The sequence below is a fragment of the Peromyscus californicus genome, unplaced genomic scaffold, assembly GCF_007827085.1.
Source record: "Peromyscus californicus insignis strain IS unplaced genomic scaffold, ASM782708v3 Scaffold_1__1_contigs__length_55948999, whole genome shotgun sequence".
Taxonomy (NCBI): domain Eukaryota; kingdom Metazoa; phylum Chordata; class Mammalia; order Rodentia; family Cricetidae; genus Peromyscus; species Peromyscus californicus.
In genome coordinates this window covers 36,002,499-36,029,954 of record NW_026294492.1, presented here as the reverse complement: position 1 = coordinate 36,029,954, position 27,456 = coordinate 36,002,499, and the positions used below count along the sequence as shown (strand labels likewise).

Here is a 27,456-nt window from a genome sequence, read left to right as displayed (position 1 = left end):
AGTTTGAGTGAGTGGGTCTTGTACTCCCAGAAAGCTGTCCATAGTCATGTGCTTACTGAAGTCCTTTTAGTGCTATAAGTCCTATTGTCCAGTGATGCCAAAGCCATTATAGTTGGTGTGGTATGATCTGTGATCTTCAGGAAATGACAGTTGCTCACTGACACACTTCTCACATGTTCCTATTGTCCAGTGACACAAACTGCATTATGTAAGTGTAAAAGATTTATATTATTTACTTTAGAATAACAGAGGATGGTCTTGAGAAAGTAATACCCACTTGTAGACTAAACAAAGAGTTCTCCAACCATTTTCTCTCTGCCTAAGAAGGATCTAGTTGGGCCAAATTGTTATACAGACAGAATATGCATGTATATATATATATACCTTTGCATTCAGTGGTTTTCCCCTTTTTATAAGAGCCTTGAGTTGAATGTTTCTCTGGACAGCTAAGCCTTGGCAGCACAGGCCTGTTCTGAGAGTGACATCTGGCACTGGGCTGATGGAACTGTGGCTGAGCTTTGCTCTTTCCAGAATGTGCTTTCTAGCCAGCTTCTGTGGCTCTGCCATGACCACGTGCTGCTGCTTCTCCTGCCTTCCAGCTCCACATGTGACGCTAAGGCGTTCTGACACCTGCCATTTGGAACCTGTACTTGCTGGAAAATGTCAAGATTTTCAGATAAGATGAAGACAGATAGAACTGATCATCCTCCCCTCCCTGAAGGAGGCTGAGGGTATTTGTCTGTGGATGAATTGCTGAGTGGTGCAGTTCCCTTATTTTGGGAGAGCTTACACAGAATTTGTCCAAGATCTCAGTGTGTTTATGTTCTTATTCTCCGTTAGACCTCTGGTATGACAGTAAAATGCTGTTTGGACAAGGAAATGCTTTAATAATCATTTCTGGATTTCATTAGATAAATGGTAAGAGTTCAGACAGGAGTTCCTTTCCTCAGTCCTTGTGATTATCAAAAGCCTAAGTGGGAAGCTGCAGCTTTGGAAGCCGGTCAGATCACCCCTGTGGTCAGATCACCGTCACATGTGCACCTGGCGCCCTTCACGTCTGCAGGTCCTTGCTGCTCCTCTCCCCTTGTTCTCCTTCCATCCTTCAGCGTTTTAGGACCACAGAGGAGTTTGTAAGTTAAGGCAGGAAAAGTAATAACTTCATGTGCTCCTTAGGGGTCCTGGTTGAAGAAAGGGATTGAACTCTGGCATAAACGTGGAAGTTTAGAGGACTATTGCTGCTATTATTGTTGTTATTATTACTGCCGTTATCAGTAGTAGTGATAGTTTACTCTGACCTCGCAAACTTAGGGGTGAACTATGACTGGCTCTGTGCAATTGAGTAAACTACCTCCTAAGTCACATTACCTTGAACCTCAAGTCTGACTTAACCACAGTCTAACTCAGAGTGATTTGGGAAAGACGCTCCCATGACTTCAGTCTTTCAATTAAAAAAAATGTAAGAAGTTGAGAAGATACTCTAATGTGCATTTCTAACAATGAAATATTATTCAGCAATAAGAGAAGGCATTAGAACATGCAGATTGACGAAGCTAGACACAGAAGACCAAGCATTGTATGCTTCCATCAATATGAAGTGTGCAAAAGGAAGCATGTAGAGAGGTTATATTGATGGGGACCTGGGGCTGCCAAATGAGAAGGGAACCCACACATAATTACAGAGGATCTGTTTGCGATAGAAAATGGAAATCATACTTCAATGTGATGGCATAATTAATAAATATCCCCTGTACTCTGGCATTTGAACACTTGATTCTCAATTGGTGGTACTGTTTTGGGGGGCTTAGGAAGCGTGGCCTTACCGAAGGAAGTGTATCAATAACAGTGGGCTTTGAGGTTTAAAGCCCATGTCCCATTCCCAATGCACACTGCTTTCTGCTTTCTGTTTGTGGTTTAAGATGTGAGTCCTCAGCTTCCTGCTTCTCCTGCTGAGCCTTCATGTGGCCGTAATGAATCCTAACCTTGAAACCATAAGCCCTTGGTTGAGGTGTTTTATCACAGCATTAGAAAACTAGTATGCTTAATAAAACCCAAACCGTGTACCTAGGCCCAGTAGCACCAGCATTGCCAATGAACTTGTTAGCAGTGCAAACTCTCAGTTTCTGTGAAACAGAAACTCTGAGGGTAGGGTTCAGCCACCTGTGTTGAAGCAAGCCTTCCAGCTGATTCTGATGCCGGCTGCAGTTTGAGAATTGCTACTCTAGAATCTAGAGAAGTTCATTGGAGACGTGGGTAGAGTATTGTCTAGTTTGTGTGCATTCAGTTTGCCCTGTTCTAACTACAAAGAGATTTAAATTAAGGGCTGTTCTAGTAGTCTTAAAGGAAATTACAGGGCAATGTGAGTAAAAATAAACTCCTTTCATGTTCTTGATATGTTCCCCCAAGAAGCTTTATGGTTGTAATGTTTGTGTACCACATGTTAGTCAATTCCTGTGCTCTTTTAGGCTTGCCTGAGTTAACGAACATAGCATAAACAGGTTCATTTGCCATAACAACAGTGGAAGTTTAGATCCTTGAAAGGAATTATTTCTCCTAAATATTTACACAGTGCAGTGTAGCAGAGCTAGAAGTGTGCAGTGATCCTGGCAGAGTGAAGATCTGGATATTGATAAAGAGTAAGTGGAGCAGCCGGCTGGACGGAACTGTCGTTCTCCTCCTCCTCCTCCTTCGCTCTGCAGGCGGTATTTCCGAATCCACACTTACAGAGAGTTTGAGCTAGGGGAGATCTCATACATGGCGTGTGCTTTGGGGATTCTTTTCAGCATTGGCTGGGTAGTCAGAAGGAATTCTGATGGTGGAGACTGCTGCGGGCGGAAGGTTGAATTTGTCCTTAGAATCTTGCTTTCTTGGGGGTTGGGAAAGTTGCTGTGTGACCTCTCTGAAAGAAGGCTTAGGTTCCTTTTGTGGGGAAGTAGAAGTGTTGGATGGGATAAAACAGCTTTAAAAGAGGGGAGCAAAGGAGGTGTGGGAGCCAGAGCATGGACATAGTAAATTCAGGTCCTTTGTCTGTGGAATCGTGGGTGGTTGTGACCAGTTCAGTTAGGAAAGTGTTAGAGTGTGGTGCAAACCTTCGTTGTCTGAGACTTGATTAACTGCAAGTGGAAGGTCTGGGTTATCACTGCCAGCTCTGCCTTTTCTCTCTCTCACTTTTTATCTCTCTTTTCCAGTGCCCTCCACTTTGTGGGTTTTATTTTTCAGACATAGTCTCAGCTGTAGCCCAGGCTGCCTCCCCTCACTCTTGATTGCCCACCCCAGCCTCCCTGGTGCTGAGACTGCGTGAGTCTCCTCACTCTCTTGACTGTGTGTCTCTCCCAATCATCTGCTTAGGGTCTGCTTTACTGTTTCAGCCAGAGCTTTAGCTGCTCAGCACTAGGTTATTGAGCCCTTATTGGAGTGATAGAGTATTATATTCTCTGTTTGTAAGATCCTATTTTTTAATTTGGATACACAATAAAAAACATTTTGGAATAAGTTTTGTTGAGAATGATTATAGCAATCTGATTTCATCATGCTTATTAGCAGACGAATTCCCATTGATGTTGTGCAAATCCTGATTGTCAGGTTGATCTAGAGTCACCTAGGAGGGGAGCCTCTGGCCATGCCTGTGGGGCATTATTTTATCAAAGGTAGCTTCTGGCCATGGCTGTGAGGGATTATTTTACTGAGGGTAGCCTCTGGCCATGCCTGTGAAGGATTATTTTACCAAGGGTAGGTAGCCTCTGGGCTTGCCTGTGAGGGATTATTTTACCAAGGGTAGGTAGCCTCTGGGCTTGCCTGCGAGGGATTATTTTACCAAGGGTAGCCTCTGGTCATGCCTGTGAGGGATTATTTTACCAAGGGTAGGTAGCCTCTGGGCTTGCCTGTGAAGGATTATTTTACCAAGGGTAACCTCTGGCCATCCCTGTGAGGGATTATTTTACCAAGGGTAGCCTCTGGGTTTGCCTCTTAAGGATTATCTTAACTGGGTTAATTGAGTTGGGAAAACCACACTTAACAATGGGCAGCCATTCCCTGGGCTTGGGTCCTGGAAGCCAGCTGGGCGTGTATATCCATCCTTCTCTGCCTCCAGACTGCTGATAGAATGCAACAGATAGATGGCTTAAGCGATAGAATGCAACAGATAGATGGCTTAAGCGGCTTCCACTTCCTCCTGCCTCGACTTACCCCTTCATGAGGGGGCTGTACCCCCAAACTGAGAACCAAAAAAACCTCTTCAGCTGCTTTTGACAGGGTATTTTTATCACAGCAACAAAAAAATTAACCAAGACATACATTTAAGATTAAAAAATAGGATGAATGAAGCAGACTTTACCCTTAGTTAAACATTTGATTGTCATTCTCAATGAATGTTCAGATTCATCTCTAAATTAAACTTAATCAGAATAAGAAAATGCAGCTAATCTTTTATTATGAGCAGGTATAAATTGAGTACATATAAATTTACCCTTTAGAGTTAACTGTAAATCAGGAGGGTCATCATACTTTTGGGTGTGGTGAGGACTTGCACGTAGGATGACATGTTTTCAGGTCACAAAGTATTGCTCAAGAACATTTAAATGATAGAGCATCCTCAGGCCTTCAGAGCTTCCTGCCCTCTGAGTTTTTGTATGGTGTCAGTGATGACCCTGGAGCTGTGTCATTCTGCTAGAGTTTCTCCACAGATAACTGAGCTGAGCTGCTTTTCCTGTCCCACATTCCTCAGCAGGCAGGACCTGTGCTTACCTGTGACTGGCCTTGTGGCTTGCAAAGTGGTGTCAGGTACTTTTTTATAACAATTTTACGCTGGTCTCATACATAGGTGGGGGTTGGGGTGAAATACTTTTCGAAAGGAAAGATGATGAAGGTGTGGGAGAAAGAATTGTATTTACTGTGGAAGCTATGCAGAAGAAACAGAGGTGTTTCTGCTCTCCGTCTGCAACTACTGGTATCTCAGAGGAGGCTCTCAACTTAGCAATAGTGACAAGCTCTCCACCTCCTTAGTCTTTCAGTTTGGCAGTTTGCTTCCCCTAGAATGGCACTTGAAGGTCTCTGCCTTATGGTATCAGTCTTCGACCCACGAACAGCAGTAGATGTCAGTGTGATGTTCAAGGCATTGTGAGACGTTGATGCAGTTCAGTATGTGAACAGAAACCTGTGAGACTGTATAGGAGAGTCAGATTCCTTGCTCGAATACAGGGTTTGTGTGTTTGTTTGATTCTTTTTAAAGGATAGATTTTATTTTTATTCATGTGTGTTGATGTAGTGTCTATACCATGGAGAGAGGTGCTGTGAAGCCAGAAGAGGACATCAGATCCCCTGGAGCTAGAGTTAGAGAGCATTGTGAGCTGTTCGAGTGGGTGCTGGGAACTGACCTCCTTCCTACCGCTGAACCATGTCTCCAAGCCCTACAGAGACAGTCTCATGTGCCATAGACAGGGCTCCGGTTCACCATGCTGACAAGGCCAACCTTCAACTCCTGTGTCTCTTGTACCCACCTCTCAAGAGTTGGGATGACAGGCTTGAGCACAGTGTCCAGCTTTTTTAATGTATTTAATTTATTTGTTGGGCTGTTTTGTTTGTGAATAGCATGAGAAGATTGATTGCTGGTGCTATGAGGAACCTCAAACTACAAATTCAAGTTCTGTTTGGCCCTTGTTAACTTTGAGCTGCCCTTCTTAGGCTTCTTTTTGCCTAGAAAGTGTTCTTTTCATTCCCTGTGCTGTGAGACACTGCAGGACAATTAGTCAGGGGAACTCGGTTCTATTGAAATTGCTCTGTAGGCAGCTGATAGGATTTCCACCTGGGAGTACATGGAGGGCTAAGAAGTGGTAGACTCTCAGTCCACCCAGACTCACTGTGGATCCTGTGTGGTAACTGACCATTGCTAATGTTGCTCGCAGGAAAAGGATCATTGTTGGAAATACTGCTAAGACTTTTCTCCAGTGGTATTTGAAGAGTTGCTCCTGGCTTGCCGACCACCAGATGGTGCTAGTGTTACACACCTAAAGACAAAGGCCGCTGTGCTGGTGAAATGTGGAGCTGAGGTGTCTGTTCTTCCTTGTTCTACCCTTAGTGCTTTCTTCATGCACTGTCCTTCCTGGGACGCTTCTGAATGGAATCCATGTTTAATATTGTAAGGTTTGAGCCTCGGTGATGACAAAGGATAAGTTATGATGGGAACTTGTCCTTCCTGTAAAAGTTTGCTTCTTGCATTTGCTTCTTATCCAGCCTGTGTGTCAAACTGACACCATGAGTTTTCTGCTCAGTTACCCTCATTTTATGTAACCATTAAAATACTATGTTTATGATAATCTAAAACTGATGTTCAGAGGTCATTACCAACAAAATATGTCTATCCAGATTTAAGTTGAAATAGAATATTTTAAAATTTGGTTACATTTCAAAATATTAGCCATTCCTTATCAGTTAGCAATTATACTTAAATTTTAAGCTTTTTTAAAATTACAAATAAATATTACTTGGCTATAACAGAAAATAAAAGGAATAATTTCTGTTTAGATACTACTCACATAGTACATGATATTTTTTTCTTTTTGTTTATACATCTGTTTTAAAGCTCAATTTTTTATGGCCATATAGTTTTATTGTCAGTTCTTCATTTAATTATCATGAATATTTTACTGAAGTCAAAATCTTTTAGATAATAATTTTGATTGACAATGTAATTTTCCATTCATTGAACCCTTTAAATAATAGATATTTTGATTTTCATTTATTTTTAGTCACTTCTGGATTGTGAACAGGGCTATTAATTTTTTGTGTTTTTTAATTTATTTCATATGAATTCTAAAAATATAACTGCTAAATCAAGAAGAAGGGATGGTTGTAAATTTTGCTCGTTTTTATTTTATCACCAAGCTTTATAGTTAAATGTCCTTATCCATGTTCGAGTTTTTCCCCATCACCTTCCTGATCACAGGCAGAGTGATCCATTTTTGTTGTTGTTTGCCTTTGGAGACAGGGTCTCCCTACACAGCCTAGACTGACTTGTGATCTTCCTGCCTCAGCCTCCCCTGTGGTGAAGTTACAGGTGTGTACTACCATGCCCAGCTAAGTAACTCTCTGAAACGGTAAGCCCCTCTAAGTAAAGAAGCTTGGCTGTATGTCTTAAGCATTAAATCCTAGAGCCCCTTCTGTTTGTGGAGCTTGAGTTTTGGGTTTATTACCTGTCCTTAAAATATAAACCACTATCCATTCCTACTTCATAATAGACTACCTCATGACCAGAGCAAGGAATCACTATGTTGTTAGTGTTTTTTTAAGGGATAGTAATAAAATAAATAAAGTAGAATAGAATTAATATAAAATAAAACTAACAGTGGAGTTGGACCAGACAGACAAACATCAGGAAAAGAGCCCAAGAAAAGGCACAGAATCAGAGACCTAGTGCTTCCAAGGACTGAGATTCATGGGCTCAGTCAGTTTCTCTATGAATGTTCCCAGTCTTGGAAGAACTGCATTTAGAAAAAGTGTTTTGAAGACTTGAGTGAAATGCGAACTTTTCAGCGGAGCAGAGGTGTGATACATATATTTTAGGTAGACCAAAAGAAGGAGTCACAGTCTTAGGAACACTTAGAGACACGGTCTGTATTAGTGGAGGAATCATACTCTGGCTGACTTTTTTTTTTTTTTTTTTAAATCTCAGTAACTACATTTAAGTAAATTACTTTTGAATTAAATTCTTCCACTAACATAAGGAAGCAAGTAATTTATTTGAAAATCAGAGGAAACAGCAAAGCTATTTTCACATTTGGAAAATGGGGAAGAGATTCATGCTGAAGCTTGGTGTAGCCTTTCAAATGAATATGAGAACTGTTAGTAACTTCAGGAAAAACTAACAAACCAACCTTTTCTTATGAAGCAGATCTCACTCTAAAGAAGAAAGCAAAAGGCACCACATTCTCTTTATAATCTGAGTCACTAGGACAAATGTTCGCAAGACTTTCTCAACATACAGTCTGTTGTGTTAGAGCTGAGAGATTTTTCAATTCTGAAATTGAAGTATCTCTTTAAGAAAAGAATCAGCTGTTGATTTATGGTGTGTTTTATATAAACAATATCATTGACTCTTACTTGAGGAATTAAAAAATACAGCATTTTTACTTAGAGAGTTTTGGGGGAAATTTTTTAGTGAATTGAATGTAATTGTTTCTATATTGTAGGTGTTTGACTTTTTAGGTTATAAAGGTGTGGCTTGATTTTTTTTTTTAATGTAAAAAGACACAGAAGATCCCAAAATAGTGTTTAGGTAAAATGTTTCTAAAATTACCTATTTAATTTTAGAGAACCAGTATACTAGCATGTGGATCGGGGGAAATGGAACTCCATGTCGGTTTCTAAAATATGCCTTTGTATATTACAAGCTCAAGATGTCAAATGTCTCCATTTATGTGTTTGTCTTAGCTGTATACTTCAAAGGACCTTCGTAATACTGAGATTCTTAAAGCGTTAGCTCATTTGCAACTTTCTCACCTAAAATTCCTTCAAATAATAAGTTTTGGTTACTCCTGTTGGCTTTATGGTCAGCTATATAAACTAATCAGATTGCTATGATATTAAGGCTGGTTTATACTGGAGAGGAATTTACTTTTTAAATAAAATTCTCAGTACATCCTTACACATGATTCTTTTACAAAGTTCAATGTTGTTTTTTTCATATTTCTGAATTTTACAGACCACTGGGATAATTCCCTGGAGTTGACTGGGAGACTTCCATTAAACAGAAAATGCCTGATAAATCTGACATGCATTCTACTGAGTGTCTGCCCTTGAACTTGAAACAGGAATGAAAAAGTGGAAGAGGGGCATTATAGTTTTGTTCTTAGCAAGTTCTCTTGGTGAAATTGTCACCGGTCTGGTTTGTTTTGATTTTAGACATACACACATCTTAGGTTCATGTATGTTTTATATTGGAGTAATCAGTGTTGAGGTTTATCTGTTCATGTAGATTATTTAGCTTTCTGACCCATAATTAGTACTTGACTATTTATTGGGCCCATACTATTCAGTAAGTATGGCATATGAAATTTTCTACATTTTGTATTGATTTAATATTAATGTTAATCTAAGATCTTTGGGTGCAATGTGTCACATCTGTTTTGTATTCCTCTGTTTAAAAGAAGTGGCAGTATGGAATTTGGAGGAATATTTATTATCTGAGTGTTTTTCTTTGCAACAGTTTCCCCTAAGTTTATTGAGAATTATAACCTCCAAGAGACAGTGAATCACTTAGCAAATTCTCAGGTACCCAGCTACTAAAGGCCACAGTTAATTAAAATTTTAATTTACCATTTAAGTTTCCTTCACTTAAATAGCTATAACTTTGGAAATTTCTGGAAATAATATAAGGTACATTTGTGGAAAGATTTTTTTAAATATTATTTCCTTTTAATAATGGGTCCAGGCTGCATTTCGTTGATTGATAAATTTTTTTAGAAAGGACTTAATTAGGTTAGTGTTGGTTGTGTTGAAATGGTGCTTTCCATAGCTGGTTACTGGATAGTGTTCTCCAGTGGTAGTTTCATAACCCTTTTGGAGACCATGGATTTCCTTAAATAAGCAGTGAAAGCTCCAACCCATGTTCCTAGGGCACGGTATGCATAAACACAAGCATTTCACATGTAGTTTTAAATAAGCCTACCTCTCACTCTAGCCATTCAGAAGCCAGGTAGGAAAGTGCTGCCCTGAAGCTGAAGTCCCCCACACGCTGAGGGTCTTCATTTTTAGATTGTACTTATTACTTTGTGAGAACATGCAGCCATGTGTGCCTTGGCTTGCTGGTGAAGGACAGAGGACAATTTTCAGAGTGCTCTGCTTCCATTCCCTTTCTCGGCGAGTTCTGGCATTGAATTCGTTGAACTTGGGTTGGTCGTCAAGCTTGGTGACATGCTTTTATCTGCTGACCCATTTCACCAGCCTGTGTTTCCTTCGCTTCATTTATTTAATGCTGCGTTCTGTCCTCGATCGTTACGTAGTAGAAGATGAGGATAATCTAGATCTTATGTTGGAGGGGAAAAGCACAATTTTCTTTTAGTTTAAACTTGGTCTCAAATTAAGGAATTTCGTGATCTTGGACATACTTTAGATTCTAAGGAAACAAACTCAGTTTCTCTTTGGGTCCTAGCTAAAGATATGGGGAGTGTGAGATCTTAGGGACCTGTTGTTAGGAAAGTGGATCTTAGGAGAGGCACTGGCAGAACTGGGCTCTCATGTTAATGAGAGCAGTGCAGTCCTTTAGCAGTTCCTCAGTTGTGATGGTCCAGAGCTCACACTTGGGGACAGGCGGTTAGGATACAAACCCAGTCCAGTTGTTCATCAGCTGTAACCGTGAACACATTGCCTGACTATAAATAGACCTGACTCGCGAGCTTATTTCCATGGAGGACTTGGTTTTGTACTTCAGCAGAAGTTTGCGTTGCTGCCTCTTATGCTGTCCTGATTGTGGTGTCACTGAGGAACCTTCGAAGAGCAGTTGTGCTTTTCAGCAGCGGTGCTCCTATTTCCTGTCTTCAGACGAGCGAGAGCAGTGAGCGGTTCTCAACCTTCCTAACGCTGCGACCCTTGAACACAGTCCTTACATTGTGGGGACCCCCAACCATAAAATTATCTCATTGCTGCTGCATAACTGTCATTCTGCTACTGTTAGGAATCGTAATGGAAATGGCTGATATGCAGGCTGCCAGGATATTTTAACCCACAGGTTGAAAACTGCTGCTCTAGAATAATCTCAAGTGTTAGAGACTTACAGTTGTCACATTTCAGTCAGGAGTTTTCCATTTGATTTCTTAGGGTTTGATTATTAGCAAAGGGCGATAAGTTAAACATTATCAGAGTTTGTCCCAGATGGCTGAAGTGGAGTTTGAGGAACCCAGAATGAGAGAGGTTGCTAAAAGAATAAAAATTGGACACATGATTCTCTTTGAATCCCCATACCTGGATGGTCATGTGACAGAGCTGAAGGTCTTTTGGGTGCTGAAAAGTAGATGGTGTTTCTTAGCTTTTATGTCATAAATAAGCACTCCATTTTAAAATGTTTGATGAACCATACGCTATCAACCACTGTAACAATGGTGCCTGTGAGATTGTTCTCACTGTGGTTTATAAAGTGCTTGGAGCCACAGAAAAAGGAAGAGGGTGATCTGTGTGGTACATTGATTAAGTAAATGATGAACTGACTGCTTGAATTCCTGCCTAAAGGGAAAGCTTCAGGTTTCCTGAAGGGATGGTTCCGGACCCTTCTGAAAGGGAGTGGTAGCCTAACTGATCTTCCTTGTTCATGTAAATTGCTAACTAGAGCCAGGTAATAGCAACTGCAGCGTCATGGCAATGGCCTCTGCTGCATGTTCACCCATGTACACACCTAACTACCACACCCACGACTGTGTGCTTCCCAAGATGCTTAGGGCGGTTGATGCAGATGGAATCCATAAATGTCAGTCAAAAATGCCTCCTAAACACAGGAGACCTAAGCCTGTATACTTGCTCTGCAGAAATGCAAATAGACATATCTCATTGCTACTTTATCTGGTGGAGTAGTCGATACTGTGGATTTTGTTGACCTCTGCAGAGAACACCTTGCCTTGGTATTTTCTTGTAATGCCTAGTTTCATTCATTTATTCTCTCTGGCCAGATGGAACGTTTGGAAAAAAATGTTCCCACTTTCTGTCTTTTCAGTATTGTCAGTGAAGCAGGGGCCTCCATCTACAGCGTCAGCCCTGAAGCCAACAAAGAGATGCCCGGGCTGGACCCCAACCTGAGAAGTGCAGGTGAGCAGACATGCTCCGTCACACGGCATGGGATTATGATAGTCTGGATTTGCATATGTGACCAACTAAATATCTTACATACCATGAAAATGTAAAAGGTATGCCACATGTATAAGACTTGGCACATTCGCATGCATTATACTAATACCAGGAATTATGAAAAAATGCGAGGAAGAGTGCTCTTACGTTTTTAACTACCTCTCAGTACTCTAGAATTAATGAGCGTTTAACACAAAAGTCTTATTAAAATTAAATGCCAGGGTCAATAATAAGGAAAATAGAATTCTTATAAAATAATCATTATAGCATTTTCTTGGCAGTAAGTAGCATAAACACAAAAACGCACTGCCAGTGTATGAACGTACATAGACTTTTGTTTTATTGCTAAATAAATGCTTGGCAACTGGATATTCTCTCTCGGCCTCTGATTGAGGCTGTCATGGTAATGCACTGCCTTAAAAAGTTGCCTTTCTTTTATTTGTTCTTGATTGCTTTGATGTCCAGGGTGTGGAATAGCTAAAATTTTGTAATTGAACATTAAAATACTTTGAGACATCCTGAGAAAGTAGTTGATATAAATAAAATTTTAGAGTGGTTTTCTATGTAATGGGAGATAGTTATGCTATTTTCTTAAAAGTTAATATTTTAAGTTTTGTCCTTAAATATTTTCACTGACTTTAGGGTTGTTTTTTTTTTTTAAACTCTATACCTGGAAATATTTTTGCTTTGATCCAAAGCTTAAAAAAATTTCTTTTTTTAAATGTGAAAGACCCTGTTGCTTCTTTTAGATAATTGTTGAAATGAGACAATTCCCTGGGTAAACTATCTTCTCAAATTATGCTTCTTCTGTGATGGCTCCACTATCACAGTAGCCCAGCCTTCTTCACTTGCTGCTTGCCTTGGAACAGTGCTAGTGATGACCATGGTAGCAGTGTGAATAGTCATCAGTGTGGAAGCTGCTGATCCGCATCTCTCTTACTCAGTGTGTGGGAAACATCAAATTTGGTACTTTACCAAGATTATTCTTCACACTTTGCAAAAGGAGAAATTAAGGCTTAAAGAGGGTATACATTTTGTGAGTGTGCTTGTAATATTTATATGTAGAATTTCTGAATAAATGATAGTTTTACTTATTTAAAAATAAAAAAGTAAAAGAGCTCTCCAAGTTGGCTTTATCTTCCAACAGAGTGTTAGAAAGAATACTTTTGCCATAATTTCTGGGAGGATATAGTCCCTTGGGCCTTCCCCCTGCTAAAGAAACTGCTGTTTCTTCCTAAGTACTGGCCCATGCAGGTGCACAGGTGTGCTCGAATTATAGTGAAGCCAGATTACGGTGTCCAGCAATGCCCTCCGCAGAGAGAGGCTTAGAAAAAGACAGCACTCTGCCTATTCCTATTACTCTGATGTCAGAGCGTACCTAGCTGTGTCTTCAGTTGTAACGGACTGCAGGTACGCCTTCCTTTTATCTCAGCCTGCATCTACACGGACAGTGATGAGATTTAATTTATTCTCAGGACACTCAAGTCCTCAAAGTTTGTTCATGAGGAAAACAATCCAAGAAGCTTGGAGTCTCCAGTCTTGGTTCCTAGGACCCTCTTCTTTTTCGAGCCTTATTTTTGCCCCAAATCTTGCTGTTCCCTGGTAATTTGTGCCCAGGATGATTTCTTACTTCATTTCAGCACCTAGGTGTGGATTTTGCCTTTAACCCCTTTTATACTTTAGATATAATTTCTCCCCAGATGAGTGTGATTGAAGTTTGGTCCCTGGCATGGCAATGTTGATAGATGATTGAACCTTAGAGAATTGGGGCCTAGTCCTGGGCTGAATCATAAAGCTATCACCTTCAGAATGGGCAAACACTAGTCTTCTAAGTGAGTACATTTTCATAAGAGTGCGTTCATAAGTGCCACACCATGTTCTTTGCCCCTTCAGCATGTGATATTTTTCTCTTTCCTCCACATCATAATCCATTCAGTCCTCACCAGAAGCCAAATAGATGAGGCAAATCAATTAGGCTTTCTAACTCTACAACTGTGAATTGAATTTGAATGAGCCTCGTTTTGAAATTAATGAACCAATGTCAGGTATTTTGTTATAGCAACTGAAAACAGACTGATATAAATCCTCCATAAATTTTCTGTGTTTGAATATAACAGAATTATAACATTTTATAAGCATTAAAAGGTATCTGAAATAACCTTCATAATGACATCCTTATCAGCTTATTGAAAACAGTTGTTCTTGTATTAAATGTGTGTGTCCCCTCCAGTAAATACATTGCACAGAAGAAGTGTTAACATTGAATTGATAGAACTAGTAGATTTCTGAGTTAACACAGGAGAGTGGATATTGCCTTCATTTTTTTTCCTTACATCTGAAATCCTTAAAAAAAAAAGAAAAGAAAAGAAAAGACAGAAACATGAACAAATAAAAACAAGGGCTAAAAGAATGAGACAAGGGAGCAGCAGCAGGTTTTGAAACCTCAAGCCCGACAGATGAGGCGTCAGTGAGCCAGCTGGTCCAACCAAGTGGAATCTTATGATAAGATAATAGAACCACACAGTCAGCTAGCCAGAAAGAAGATTGTGGCACACCACTGATTCAGGCATTGCTGTGGAGCACTTCGGAAGTATGTTGGGGAGGGTGAAGGGAGGTCTAAAGGAAGAGGGTTGGTTGAAAGTCTATTTCAAAAAGTGATGAAAGCCAGGCAGTGGCAGCGCACACCTTTAATCCCAGCACTCGGGGGGCAGAGGCAGGCAGATCTCTGTGAGTTCGAGGCCGGCCTGGGCTACAGAGTGAGTTCTAGGAAAGGCTCCCAAGCTACACAGAGAAACCCTGTCTCTAAAAGCTAAAAATAAAATAAAATAAAAAAAACCCAAAACCAAAAAGTGATGAGACCAGTTTAAACTGAAGTCCTACATGATTTGGCAGTTCTACCCCTAGGTGTGTACTCAAGCATGGAAAAGAAGACTTCAAGCCAGTACTTGCACACCAGTGCTCAGCAGCACTCACCACAATAGCCAAAGGCTGGAAACTGTCCCAATGTCCACTAGCAGATGACTGTATAAAGAAAATACCATATTCTTTTAGCAGAATAACAGTAGTAGGTTTTCCCCCAAGGCCCATGACCTGCCTAGTCCCAGGTTCTTGGCTACTTGAGCAGTGTCAGGTGTGGGTTCCATCTCATGGACCAGGCTTTCAGGTGAATCATAGAGTGATCGGTTTATGGTAACTCCTATATCACTTGTGCCAGTATCACACCGGTACGCCTTGTAGTCACATCGCTGTTTTAGGTAGCAGTGTTTGTAGCTGAGAGACACTGATTATAACCTTTCTCCTCTAGTGGCATGCAAGGGTGCCTTCAAGTACCGTGAACACTGGTCAGTAGTGGGCAAGCTTTTAGTTAGACACCAGCTGGACTTCTCCATGTTAGATGACATATTTAACACACTGTTTTCAGCAATAGGGCCTGAGGTTGTGGAGAGTAACCAATAGCTTTGGCAATAGCCTGTGATGTTTGGAGGTGTCCATGGGGCCCCTTTGGCCAATGACTCAACAAGATGTAATCCCATTCTTGGCACTGGAGGTTATACTTGGTGACAAAAGATGTCTTGGCACATTGTCTCCTCTATTATTTGGTGACTCCATTTAGATTCCTTTCTTAGATGTAAGTATTTTAGGAAGCTTCTACAGCAATAGGTTTCCATACTTCCAGGTTTCTTGCTCATGAATTGTGATGGTGTGGATTAGAGCCAGTAGGTAGATTCCAGAGCAGACTCTGTATAGCCTACAGTCATATTTAAATCACCCAAATGTATTTACCAGCCAGCATAACATGGTTGTCTTTTTATAACATTCTAACATCCATTTATTACTACTAGTCTACTTTTAATAAGAATATTAGATATGTCTATTGATAACAATGCAAAGTTATTTGAAGCAAATTCTTTAAAGCAAGAAGCACTCCACCTATGCTTTATTTAAAGAATGAAAAGATAATTGTGTGAGAATTGGAGCAAAATGGTTTGTTTATTTTTCTAAATCTGTAGTCCTTTCTATGTGTGTCTTAATAATGCCTGGGAGTCTTAGCCAGGTGTGGTGGCTCATATCTATAATCCCAGCATTTAGGAGGCTGAAGCAGGAGGATTATCATGGCCACATAGTAAGTTCCAGGCTAGCCAAGGCCACAGAAGGAGACCTTGTCTCAAAAATAATAAATAATGCGTGTGGTCCTGGTGATATAATTAGGTCTGAAATATTACATTCATTCCTTTTTGCATAGAAAAAAGAGAGAACTTTGAAATTTAATAAAATTGGAGGTGGGCACTAGAGGGATAGGATTAAGTGTTTGTATCATGAGGAACTAAACTAAGTAATTATCTGAGTACTGCTTTTCACATTAAGTCATACTTGTTTTCTGATTCTGTTTTTTCAGTTTCCATAGCAAGGCGTGTTCAAGATCCATTAGCTGAGCTAGTGAAAATTGAGCCGAAGCACATTGGAGTTGGAATGTACCAGGTAAAGCAATATGGATCATTTAATTTTTTAAATCCATCAATACAAAGAGCATGTTTAAACCTGGCATTGTATTTAACCACTGCTTGGAAGTAGATTTTCATTTTTAAAATTTGTACAGTTGATAGGAAGGTAGTTAAAAGTTGCAGCTATCAGGAAAAGAGAGAATACTTATTTTTCTTGTCTTAATTATTTTTAAATTAATTTAAAGGTTTAAAATTAGCTGTAGTCAGATTTAAAGACTTTGAAAACATTAGACTAGGCATGGTGGTGTAAAAACATTACAACTAGGTACTTGATTTGGAGAGCTAGTCTTTTCAACTCTGTTCTAAAAATGGAGGGAGTGTGGGTCATTGGGCTGTGTAGCTCTTTGTTTAAACCAGAATGAACTCTTGCTTGTTTCTGGCTTCCCGGGAGAAGCCTCTGGTATTACTATGACCTTTTCTACATTCATTTCTGTTTGGTCATTAGTAGTTTTCGGGTTTGACCCAGAACAGTCTAAAGTCCTCTAGCTGTTGCTCCAGTGCCGTCATCATTGTGGTTTTCGTAGATACTGTATTTTCAATTCTTGAGGTTGCATGTATGCACTGAATGATTGAGGACAGCTGTAAACCTTGACCAATTGGAGCCATCGTGACATAAGAATGGTATAGAGAGCTTACGTATATGGAGGCCAGGAGACTGGTGTCAAAAGTATTCTCCTTTTTGTTGAAATTCTTTCCTAAATTGTTCATGTGATATGTACTTGAACTCCTAACTACTTAGGAGGCTGAGGCAGGAAGAGTCCTTGAGTTTATAAGTTCAAGCCCAGCCTGGCCCATGTGCAAGACTTTGTCCCTCTGCACCCCCTAAGTAGTCCTTCTTGTTTAGTTTGGTTTTTGATACAGGGTTTTACTGTAGCCTTGGTTGGCCTGGAAGTCAATATGTAGCCCAGGATGGTCTCAACGTCATGGCAATCCTCCTGCCTCAGTTTCTTAATTGCTGGAAATATATGCAATCCTGGCAAGAAAGTACTTCTTAGATCTGAAATACAGTATTTCCCACTGTAATTTTCATGGGATTTGAGTGGTGCTACATTATATTTCTTTTCTAAAGAAGGATTATATTATGTCATGAACTATCAGAAATGGGAGAAACTCTAGAAGTCATCCAGATCCTCCCTCTTATGTAACAATATGCCACAGCCAAAATGCTGTGCCCCAGAATCACACAGTGGCAAGGTTTGGATTGACATGTCACATACACTGAGATTCCACTGAGAGTAGTAGCATTTTGTGCTAGCTGGCGGTAGAGCTAACTCTATTCCTGTGCTGTTTACTGTTGATTGGGTTGAGAGAGGTCTTTGAGATTCGTTATACACTGGGATATGTCTGTGTACATTTCCAGAGAGGACTAATAAGGGAGAAAGGTGTGTTATTTTTGTGGGTGACACCACCTAATAGATTTAGAGTATAGATGAATGAACGGAGAAAGGAGGTGGAGGCCAGACAGCACAGGCATGCTTCTCCCTGCTTTCTAGCCACCATGAGGTGGGCCACATTGTTCCACCATTCTCTCCCTGTCATGATGTACTGAAAGTTCGGAAACCTTGAGCCAAATAAATCTTTCTTTCCTTAAATATAGTTTTGCTCAGGTATTTTTCACAGTGATAAAAGTTTGACTAACAAAAGATGTTTAACTGGGCTTGTTCATTTGGAGACGATAGTCATTAAGGGAGCACTAGAAATACTTGGTATCTAGAGAGTATAACCCAGTGTTTTGTAACATATGCAGATGAAGTTTTGGAGCATCTCAATGTCATAGAAAAGAAATGTTTCAGATTTATGGAACCCAGGGAGCCTACCAAGTCTTTGACATTAAAGCTGTCTTTAGTCCTTTGTAGAGGACTAGCCTCCAGGTTGGAATTCAGAAGTAGTCTTTAGTGAGTTTATTCCAACAGCACCGAGAAGTCACAGGAGAGTTTTAATCAAGGTAATGTCATGGTTTGTAGTGTTAACCATTGACTTGTTGAGTCTGGTGAGAATGAATGAAAGCAGACAAGGAAAAGCAGGAAGGCTAATTAAAGTAGCTGTTAATCGGCCCAAGTGAGAGATGCTGCTGCTTGGACAGCACTGATGGCAGTTACCATGGAAAGGAGTCTGGTTTGTAGGGACTGCTTAGAGTAGGGGAAGAGAAATTGCTGAGGATTGTTCAAAGAGTTGTTCTGCTGTATGTTTTATGCCTTGGTAGAGACACTTTATGGATAAAGATCATTTGTTCCACTTTGAACATGTTGGTTTGAGATGCCTAGGAGATATCCAAGTTGGGGCTACTTGTCCAAGAGAAGTAGCCATGCTAATTCAGAGTGCACATAGTTTAACAAATAACGAAAGTGATTGAGATGCTAGACTGAACCACTGCGTTCTTTAACTGCACTACCACTCCCAGGGTATCCACACCCCACATTCCATGAGACAGCAGGAAAGATATATGCATGTGAGGCTGTACCCAGGGGAATGCATATTGCTGTGAGTAGCCACAAAAATAAGAAGGAGTCCCATCAGTAGGTGGAACTCAGGAATTTCTGAAAGATATTAAGCATGAATAATAGTATAATTATATAATAATTATAATATAATAACAGTATATTATACAATAATAGTATAATAATAATAATAATAATAATAATAATAATAATAATAATAATAATAATAAAAAGCCTGGTGAAGCTATAGCCCAGAACACATCCAAGTCATTTGTTAACACAAAAAACTTGAAACCAGTTGATGTGTTAGGGAAATTATTTGCCATAAATTTATATGTATTCCTGATAATTACATATTTTACTTTTAAGAGTTTGGATTATTTCCTTGCTGATTTATAAACATTTATGTTGGTTTATTTGGAACATTTACATAAAATACCTAAAGAGCCTGTCCGTGGCATGTCACCATTAAAAGTTCAGGCTTTTGACAACCCAGATGCCCTTCAACTGAAGAATGGATAAACAAAATGTGGTACATATACACAATGGAATACTACTCAGCAGAGAAAAACAATGGCATCATGAGGTTTGCAGACAAATGGATGGATCTAGAAAAAATCATCCTGAGTGAGGTAACCCAGACTCAGAAAGACAAACATGGTATGTACTCACTCATAGCAGGATACTAGACATGAAACAAGGATGACTTGTCTGCTACTCACATCACCAGGGAGGCTACCTGGAAAACAGGACCCCAAGAAAGACACAGGGATCACCCAATGACAGAGAAAGGGAATGAGATCTACATGAACAGCCTGGACATGAGTGGGGGTAATGAAAGGCGAGGGTTGAGGGAAAGAGAGCTTGGGGGAGCGGGAGATCCCAGCTGGATCAACAACAGAGAGGGAGAACAAGGAATAGGAGACCATGGTAAATGAAGACCACATGAGAATAGGAAGAAGCAAAGTGCTAGAGAGGCCCACAGAAATCCACAAAGATACCCACACAACAGACTGCTGGCAATGGTCGAGAGACAGCCCGAACTGACCTACTCTGGTGATGGGATGGCCAAACACCCTAATTGTTGTGCTAGAAACCTCATCCAACTACTGAGGGATCTGGATGCAGAGATCCATGACTAGGCCCCGGGTGGATCTCTGGGAGTCCAATTAGCGAGAATGAGGAGGGTTTATATGAGCGAGAATTGTTGAGACCAAGGTTGGATAAAGCACAGGGACAAATAGCCAAATGAATGGAAACACATGAACTATGAACCAATGGCTGAGGGGTCCCCACTGGATCAGGCCCTCTGAATGGGTGAGACAGTTGATTGGCTTGATCTGTTTGGGAGGCATCCAGGCAGTGGGACCAGATCTTGTGCTCATTGCATGAGTTGGCTGTTTGAAACCTGGGGCCTATGCAGGATTGTTTGGCTCGGCCTGGGATGAGGGGACTAGACCTACCTGGACTGAGTCTACCAGGTTGACCTCAGTCTGTGGGGAAGGCTTTGCCCTGGAGGAGATGGGAATGGGGGGGTGTTGGGGGGAAGGTGAGGGGGACGGGAGGGGGGAGAACAAGGGAATCCGTGGCTGATATGTTGAACTGAATTGTATTGCAAAATAAATTAAAAAAAAAAAAAAGTTCAGGCTTTTGAACCACATAAACTTGCAAGTGCCTGTAGCTTGAGTTTTCCTGCCTGGCCCACAGTCAGGGCAAATCTCTGTCACCCGCCAGTCCCACAGCCACTCAGACCCGACCAAGTAAACACAGAGACTTATATTGCTTACAAACTGTATGGCCATGGCAGGCTTCTTGCTAACTGTTCTTACAGCTTAAATTAATCCATTTCTATAAATCTATACCTTGCCACATGGCTTGTGGCTTACCAGCATCTTCACATGCTGTTTGTCATCATGGCGGCTGGCAGTGTCTCTCTGACTCAGCCTTCCACTTCCCAGCTTTATTGTCCTCCTTGTCCTGCCTACACTTCCTACCTAGCCAATGGCCAATCAGTGTTTTATTTATTGACTAATCAGCAACACATTTGCCATACAGAACATCCCACAGCAAGTGCCTATTAGTCCAGGTACTTGAAATGATTCGTAAGAGTTCAGAACTTCCCTAAGTGCCATAGCAAGGCCTTGTCTCAACTATAACAACAATTACAACAACAACAAAACTCGGGTTTTTAAGGAAGATTTATTAACATGAGGACTCACTCTTGATGTGATGTTTTCAAGTTACACAGAGTTGGTAATACAGCAGTAAACTGAGTTTCAAAATGCAGCTGTGAACTTCTGTGGAAGAAGAAGACAATACCTAGCAGGCAGATGATGAGAGATTTTCAAATTGTCTGTAATGAACATGTATTTTACTGTAAAATACATATGCATTTCTATTTCCCCGCCTATGGACCATGTAATGTTAAGTCTTCATGCAATGTATTTTCAGTACAATTATGGTAGGCCTGACTTTCTTTTCATTTGGGTCCACTTTGTGATTTTGATGTAAATTTCATCCTGACTTAAAACACAAGAACAGCCAGATAAACATTGCTGACTGAGAAAATGAAAGGTGTTCACAGAAGTTAGATGAACTAGCAGAAACTACAGTGTTATTCCAGTGGAAACTAAAATGCTTTTGGTTTAATGGCAGCTAAGATCCTTGCGGCAGCACTCCAATTCTTGTCTGAGAAAATGAGGAGAGTTGATTTTAAAAACACATGCCTGTCATTATTTCTGGAGAGCAAGGCAGCCAGTGTGGTCGAATGACAACATATCCTTGATTGACCCCTAAAGACTTTGCTGGAAAGTGGCTTGGTGTTGCTCCCAAGAAAACACTCCCAGGCGAGAGCAGGATGACGCAGGGCTGCCTGGGTTGGGCTATGTGGGATGTGGGGAATGATGGCTTAACTTGGCCTTGTCATACCCTGAGTTTAAGTTTAAATAAGTTGGATTTTCTGGTTCTTCTTTCTTCTTGGGACTATGTTCTTGCACTTTCCCACTCATTAGCACTTGGTTTGGTAAAGTGTCTGACGGGTGAAGTAGCAAGGACTCAGAACAGCCCTCTTTCCTCTCCTTGCCCTTCTCTTAGATCATTTGGTGATGTTACAGAATGAAATAGTTGTGCAAACCATCCTTAGTCCTCACTCCTGAGGATGACCAAGAGTCACTGTAAAAGGAACGTCACCTGGCCATGGCACTACATGTCTTTTTGGTAAAACCTCACAGGTAGCAATTTGCATGTTCTCCTCTCCCCCTCTGTGGGATCGATTCTGGGTACAAACAAACGAATAAATCAAAACAAAACAGGCAGCTCTTCATGGAAAAAGTACTCCAGCACTTCCAAGTAACCTGCAGGGCTGCTAGGTGTGATTTTGTTTAGGTCTGTAGAGGTAAGGCTTCTCTTCTTTTTGGTGTCATTTGCTTAGCTATTTTAAAACACATTTGAACTGCTGAGTAATGTGTTATTGTAGAGTGAGACTCTTCTGAGTCTACCCGTAGTTATCTGGGTGACTTGCTTAGATCTTCACTGTTATCATTATTAGCACTGACACTAAGGCAAAGGAGAAACAGAACACTTCCCAAACCAGGGCATTAGCCACTGTGCTGAGTGGTGTGTATCAGCTTGATGCAAATCTAGAGTTATCTCAGTTTCTTCAGCTGAGAAAAATGCCTCACTTGGACAAGACTGTAGGCAAGTGTTCTTGATTAATAATTGATAGAGGAGGGCCCAGCTTACTGAGGCAGGGCCACCCCTGGGCAGCCAGGCGGTCCTGGGTTCTAAAGAAAGCAGGCTGAGTATGCTATGAGGAACGTGCCAGTGAGCAGCACTCTTCCATGGTCTCTGCTTCAGTTCCTGCCTCCAGGTTCCTGCCTTGGCTTCCCCTAATAATAGACTGTACCCTCTGAGCCAAATAAACACTCTTATCCCCAAGTTGCTTTTGGTCATTGTCTCTATCACAGCAATAGAAACCTAACTAAGGTAGACACATAGGTAAATTTCCTGCAGTCTCATCCCTTGACTAGAGCAGGACACAGGCTGTCCTGCTTACAGAGTTACAAAAGACATTTAAAAGAGCTTAGTAGTCAGAGCTTTCTCACTTGTGACTTAACTGAATGTAAAGGAGTAAGTGACCTTGACAAACAGTGTGAGCCAAACTCATGTATTAGAATTTGTTCATTATTACTCAAAATTTTAGTTTTAAAAATTAGCTCCTGGGGGGCTGGAGGGATGGCTCAGAGGTTAAGAGCACTGCTTGTTCTTCCAAAGGTCCTGAGTTCAATTCCCAGCAACCACATGGTGGCCCACAACCATCTGTAATGAGATCTGGCGCCCTCTTCTGGCTTGCAGGGATATGTGCAGACAGAACACTGTATACATAAAATAAATAAATAAATCTTTTTTAAAAAATTAGCTCCTGGGGCTGGAGAGATGGCTTAGTGGTTAAGCTGGCTGCTCTTCCAGAGGTCCTGGGTTCAATTCCCAGCAACTACATGGTGGCTCACAACCATCTATGGTGGGATCTGATGCCCTCTTCTGGCATAAAGGCAAACATGCAGATATAGCACTCACATACATAAAAAATTATCTCCTGAGTAATTTTCTTATACCTGGGTAAATTAAGCTTCCTACACTGAAAATATTAGCTTCAGTTTTTTTTTTTGTTTTTTTTTTAGGCAATGTATGCATACCCAAGTACCCTGGTGTAAAGTGTTAGTATTATTTGAATAACCTCTTACAAGTAATACTTTGAGTTAACAGTAACATATCTAATTTCCTTTATCTGGTATTTGCTTGCCCTTTGCATGTCATTAACTTTGGTAGTAAAACCACACTTATGCCAGTTTCTACTTCTTCTGACTTTTATATATTAACATTTAAATCCACTATGGGTTATAAAACTTTAAGATATTTTCAGTGTTTAAAAACTAGTTAACATGAATATTGAAAAAAGTCACATTATATTAAAACGTGACCATAAAGTGAAAGATCAAACTGCACCAGAATCTAAAATGTTCTCTGGGTCAGAAAACAATTTGGCAGGCCACATACAGGGAGAACAGTGATGATCCTGTCCATTCCTTGTAGGTGTGTAGATTGGTGCAGCCTCTGGAGAGCCATTAGAAATCGGTGACTCCGCAGTACTGCTGCTAGAAGTGCACAGCCTAGAAAAGTCCCTCGTGTTGGTGCAAGGAGTGGGCACAAGGAGTTCCTTGAGACACTGTTACAGACATGTGCCCTTTGTCTGGAAAATGGAAAGAGAAGCTAGTATAATGTACTGACACTGGTCGCTGTTGTATGTAGTGAAATGACCCAGTGAGAGCTGCCTACTGGGAGAGAATACTGGGAGAGAGACAGAGAGAGAGGGAAGAGGAGAGGAGAGAGAGGGAAGAGGAGAGGAGAGAAAGGGAAGAGGAGAGGAGAGAGTGCTAGCTGTGGAGGAAGTGCACAGCTGACAGGAAGCTAAAATGTAACGAGCAGCACTGCCATTTCCGGCTAGATGTGTATAGAGATAAAAGGACACGCACAGGAGCGTAATCCTGCAGCTTCTTTGAATGAAGTGTGGCGGGGGAAGCAGGGATCTTCCACTGTGTTGTACTCTAGAACATTTGTTAAGTGGTGTTTCATACTATTAAAAATACGCAGAAAAATTGGGTCAAATGTTAAACATGCCCTAACTTGGCCACTTGACTTTCAGTCAGTTTTAATTTCTCATACATGTGAGAGTTAAGAGGATTTTTTTTTTTGGAGGGGGGGGGGTTCGAGACAGGGTTTCTGTAGCTTTGGAGCCTGTTCTGGAACTTACTCTGTGGCCCAAGCTGGCCTTGAATTCACAGAGATCCGCCTGCCTCTGCCTCCCCAAGTGCTGGGATTAAAGGCGTGCGCCACTCCCCCCTCCCCACAAGGATTTTTAAAATATATAATCAGAAAAGTAATCTTCATTTTTCAATGAAAAATGAAAAAATTACTGCCATAGGTTGTATTTGTTTTCATGATGCTAATATAGATGTTTTTCTTTGAGACCTAATCTTATACAAAATTCAGTAGTCTTTAGTGCTTGCTTTGATACTGTCTTGAGAAAATGTTCTTCTCATAAACACCATCTTCTGTGAATTTTATGATTAAACATCATTTCTTTTGCTTCCTTGGTAAGTTGTAGAGATTTCACCCAGACAGACGGTTAAGATTCTAGCATTCGCCGGGCGGTGGTGGCGCACGCCTTTAATCCCAGCACTCGGGAGGCAGAGCCAGGTGGATCTCTGTGAGTTCGAGGCCAGCCTGGTCTCCAAAGCGAGTTCCAGGAAAGGCGCAAAGCTACAAAAAAAAAAAAAAAAAGATTCTAGCATTCATTTACTGGGCCACTGAGGTTCTTCAGAGTAACGTTCATATCTGACTACTCATCCTATACTGTGAGCTTTATAGCGCTACCCCTTTCTCTTACTCTGAAATGGTCTGAAATATAAATGTTAAGGTTGAGCAGGAAAGATTAAAAAAGAAAAATAATGAAAAATAACCCGATTCAGACCATGCTCCTCAGAGATTTGATTTTGCTTGGTCTGGGTTGGGCCTCACATTGCAACAGTTTTTGTGACTCTGGTATCCAGACCCTGTGGGATCCCCAGAAGCTGCTCAGGATTGCCGTAGGATTGGTTTAAAGTGCACATTCTTGTGTCCTTTCAAGACCTATAGGATAGGAAATGTGGGGGGAAGAGCCTTACAGCCTGCTTTGTGGGCTTAGGTTTAGGAGCCCTGGTCGGTCTCTAATGCTTTTTGTTTTGGGTGGCTTGTAACCCGTGGAGGGCTTGTTCAAACGCAGACTCTGGTTCAGTGGGTTTGGGGTGGGCAATGAGATTCTATGTTTCCAAAAAGCACCCAGATCATAGCAAGACACCCTGCTCAAAGCCTCCCAGGCCCCACCCGTGTGCTGCCGAGTCAGAACAGGGTTTTCCTAAGACTTCTAGTGTCTTGACTGTACATTACAATGTCTGTAATGTAGCAGGGTAATCAGGAATTCTCGTCAGACAAGCCAAGCACTGGGGGAAACAAACAGTGATATTATATGAAACATCACACGAAATAAGTGGGGTCCTAACTTAAGATACATCTTCATGGTTCTTCTTTAAAATGGAAGGAGGCTTTATTGAGGAGTATTACATTCAAATTAAGGAAGACTTTCTGGTGCCCAGAGGGAGACCACAGGTAACAGTAGTGTACTGCACACTTTGGAGAGAAGAAAGGGTCTGACTGCTTTTACCATAAAGAACTGATGTTTGAAGAGATAACCTGATGCAACATTGCATAATATATACATTTATCAGGCATCATCTAGTACCTCATTAATATGTACATTTTTATGTATTGGCAAATAAGTGTTCAAAATGTAAGATTAATATAAAGAAAATTCAGTGCCGACCATAACAAGAATAGTTTGACTAGTGTTAGAGGAAGAAATCAGCAGTTAATTCAGGACTGAATGAGAAATGTACATGATAGAGACACATTTATAGATCTTTAAAGATCAGAACTATAATATTTTTTTAAGTGTGACTTGGAGGAGGGAGAAGTTTGGGATTAAGGGGACACATCCAAGGAGGAATAGCCTGAGCAAGGAAATGGGCATGAAGAGTTTGAGAAGCTCATGGTTGTGGCTCATGAGAGGGATTGAACCCAGGGCCTTCCACATGCCAGGCAAATGTTCTACTATCCACAGCCACTTGTACATACACAGGTGCACATGCGCACATACGTGTGCACACAAGATACATTTTATCAAACTCGGTTCACACAAATGTATCCTCTTGTTTTCCTTTAATCTTACATTTTGACCCTTAAAAGTTTTCATTCCTTTCTGTTCATTTTACAGGTTAGTTCATCTCTTTGATTTCAGAGGTCTATTTCTGTAGCTTGAACCATTTCCCATCAGAACGTTGACCATCATGGGGTGTGGGTGTGAGTGTGGGTGTGAGTGTGCATGTACATGCATGCAGGTGCTTTAACCATAGCACTTTCATCTCTTGAGTATTGGTACTCATTTCATTGAATAATTATGGTCAACTCTTTAAAGACACGATTTTAATATTTCATAAATAGCCGTCCCACCTCACACCCCATTTTAGTAAGTTATATTGGGCATATCCCTTTTTCAGAGCCTTATTTGTTAAGACCTTAATGACCTGAAGATGTTTTATCTCATTCACATATGGTCTACACTGATTTTGAGCTTTGCTGTTTTTTCCCCACTGAAGATTTCAAACCTTTGCATTTAGTTAATAGTAGGTGGCTGGCCTTGCGAAAGCTTTGTTTACATGCCTCTAAATGTGATTTGTCCTAAAGCTGAGGTAGTGACATGAATGACTAATGCCACATTTTTTTGTCTCTTTGTCATAATAGAATTTCATGTTCAGTACATGGAGGCAATACTAATTAACCTTTTAAGAAAGTAATTCTTTTCTTACTAAATCTGCCATTTACCCAGTAGCCTGGGGTCACAAAATGTCTCTGAAGATGTTTTATCGCATTGTGTGCAGTAGTCTGGCCTCTGTTCAACTCCATATAATAAACACGCTAAGCTTCCGGGATGCCAAGGCTTCACCATCAGAGAACCCAGACCACCTCTTCTCAGCTTTTCTGTTCTCTGTGTCGGTCACTCTGTTTTCCTTCATTCCGTCATTGCCTCCAATCAGGCCAAG

The 27,456-nt window shown here is 40.8% G+C and overlaps 1 protein-coding gene across 1 annotated transcript in view; it reads left to right on the top strand.

The window, feature by feature from the left end:
- The window catches only part of Srbd1 (S1 RNA binding domain 1), a 184,798-nt gene that overhangs the window by 89,199 nt on the left and 68,143 nt on the right, over positions 1-27,456 (top strand). The window contains exons 15-16 of the mRNA XM_052746467.1: positions 11,693-11,784; positions 16,220-16,302. Coding sequence (XP_052602427.1) covers positions 11,693-11,784; positions 16,220-16,302 — 175 coding nt within the window. The remainder of the gene's footprint in view (positions 1-11,692; positions 11,785-16,219; positions 16,303-27,456) is intronic.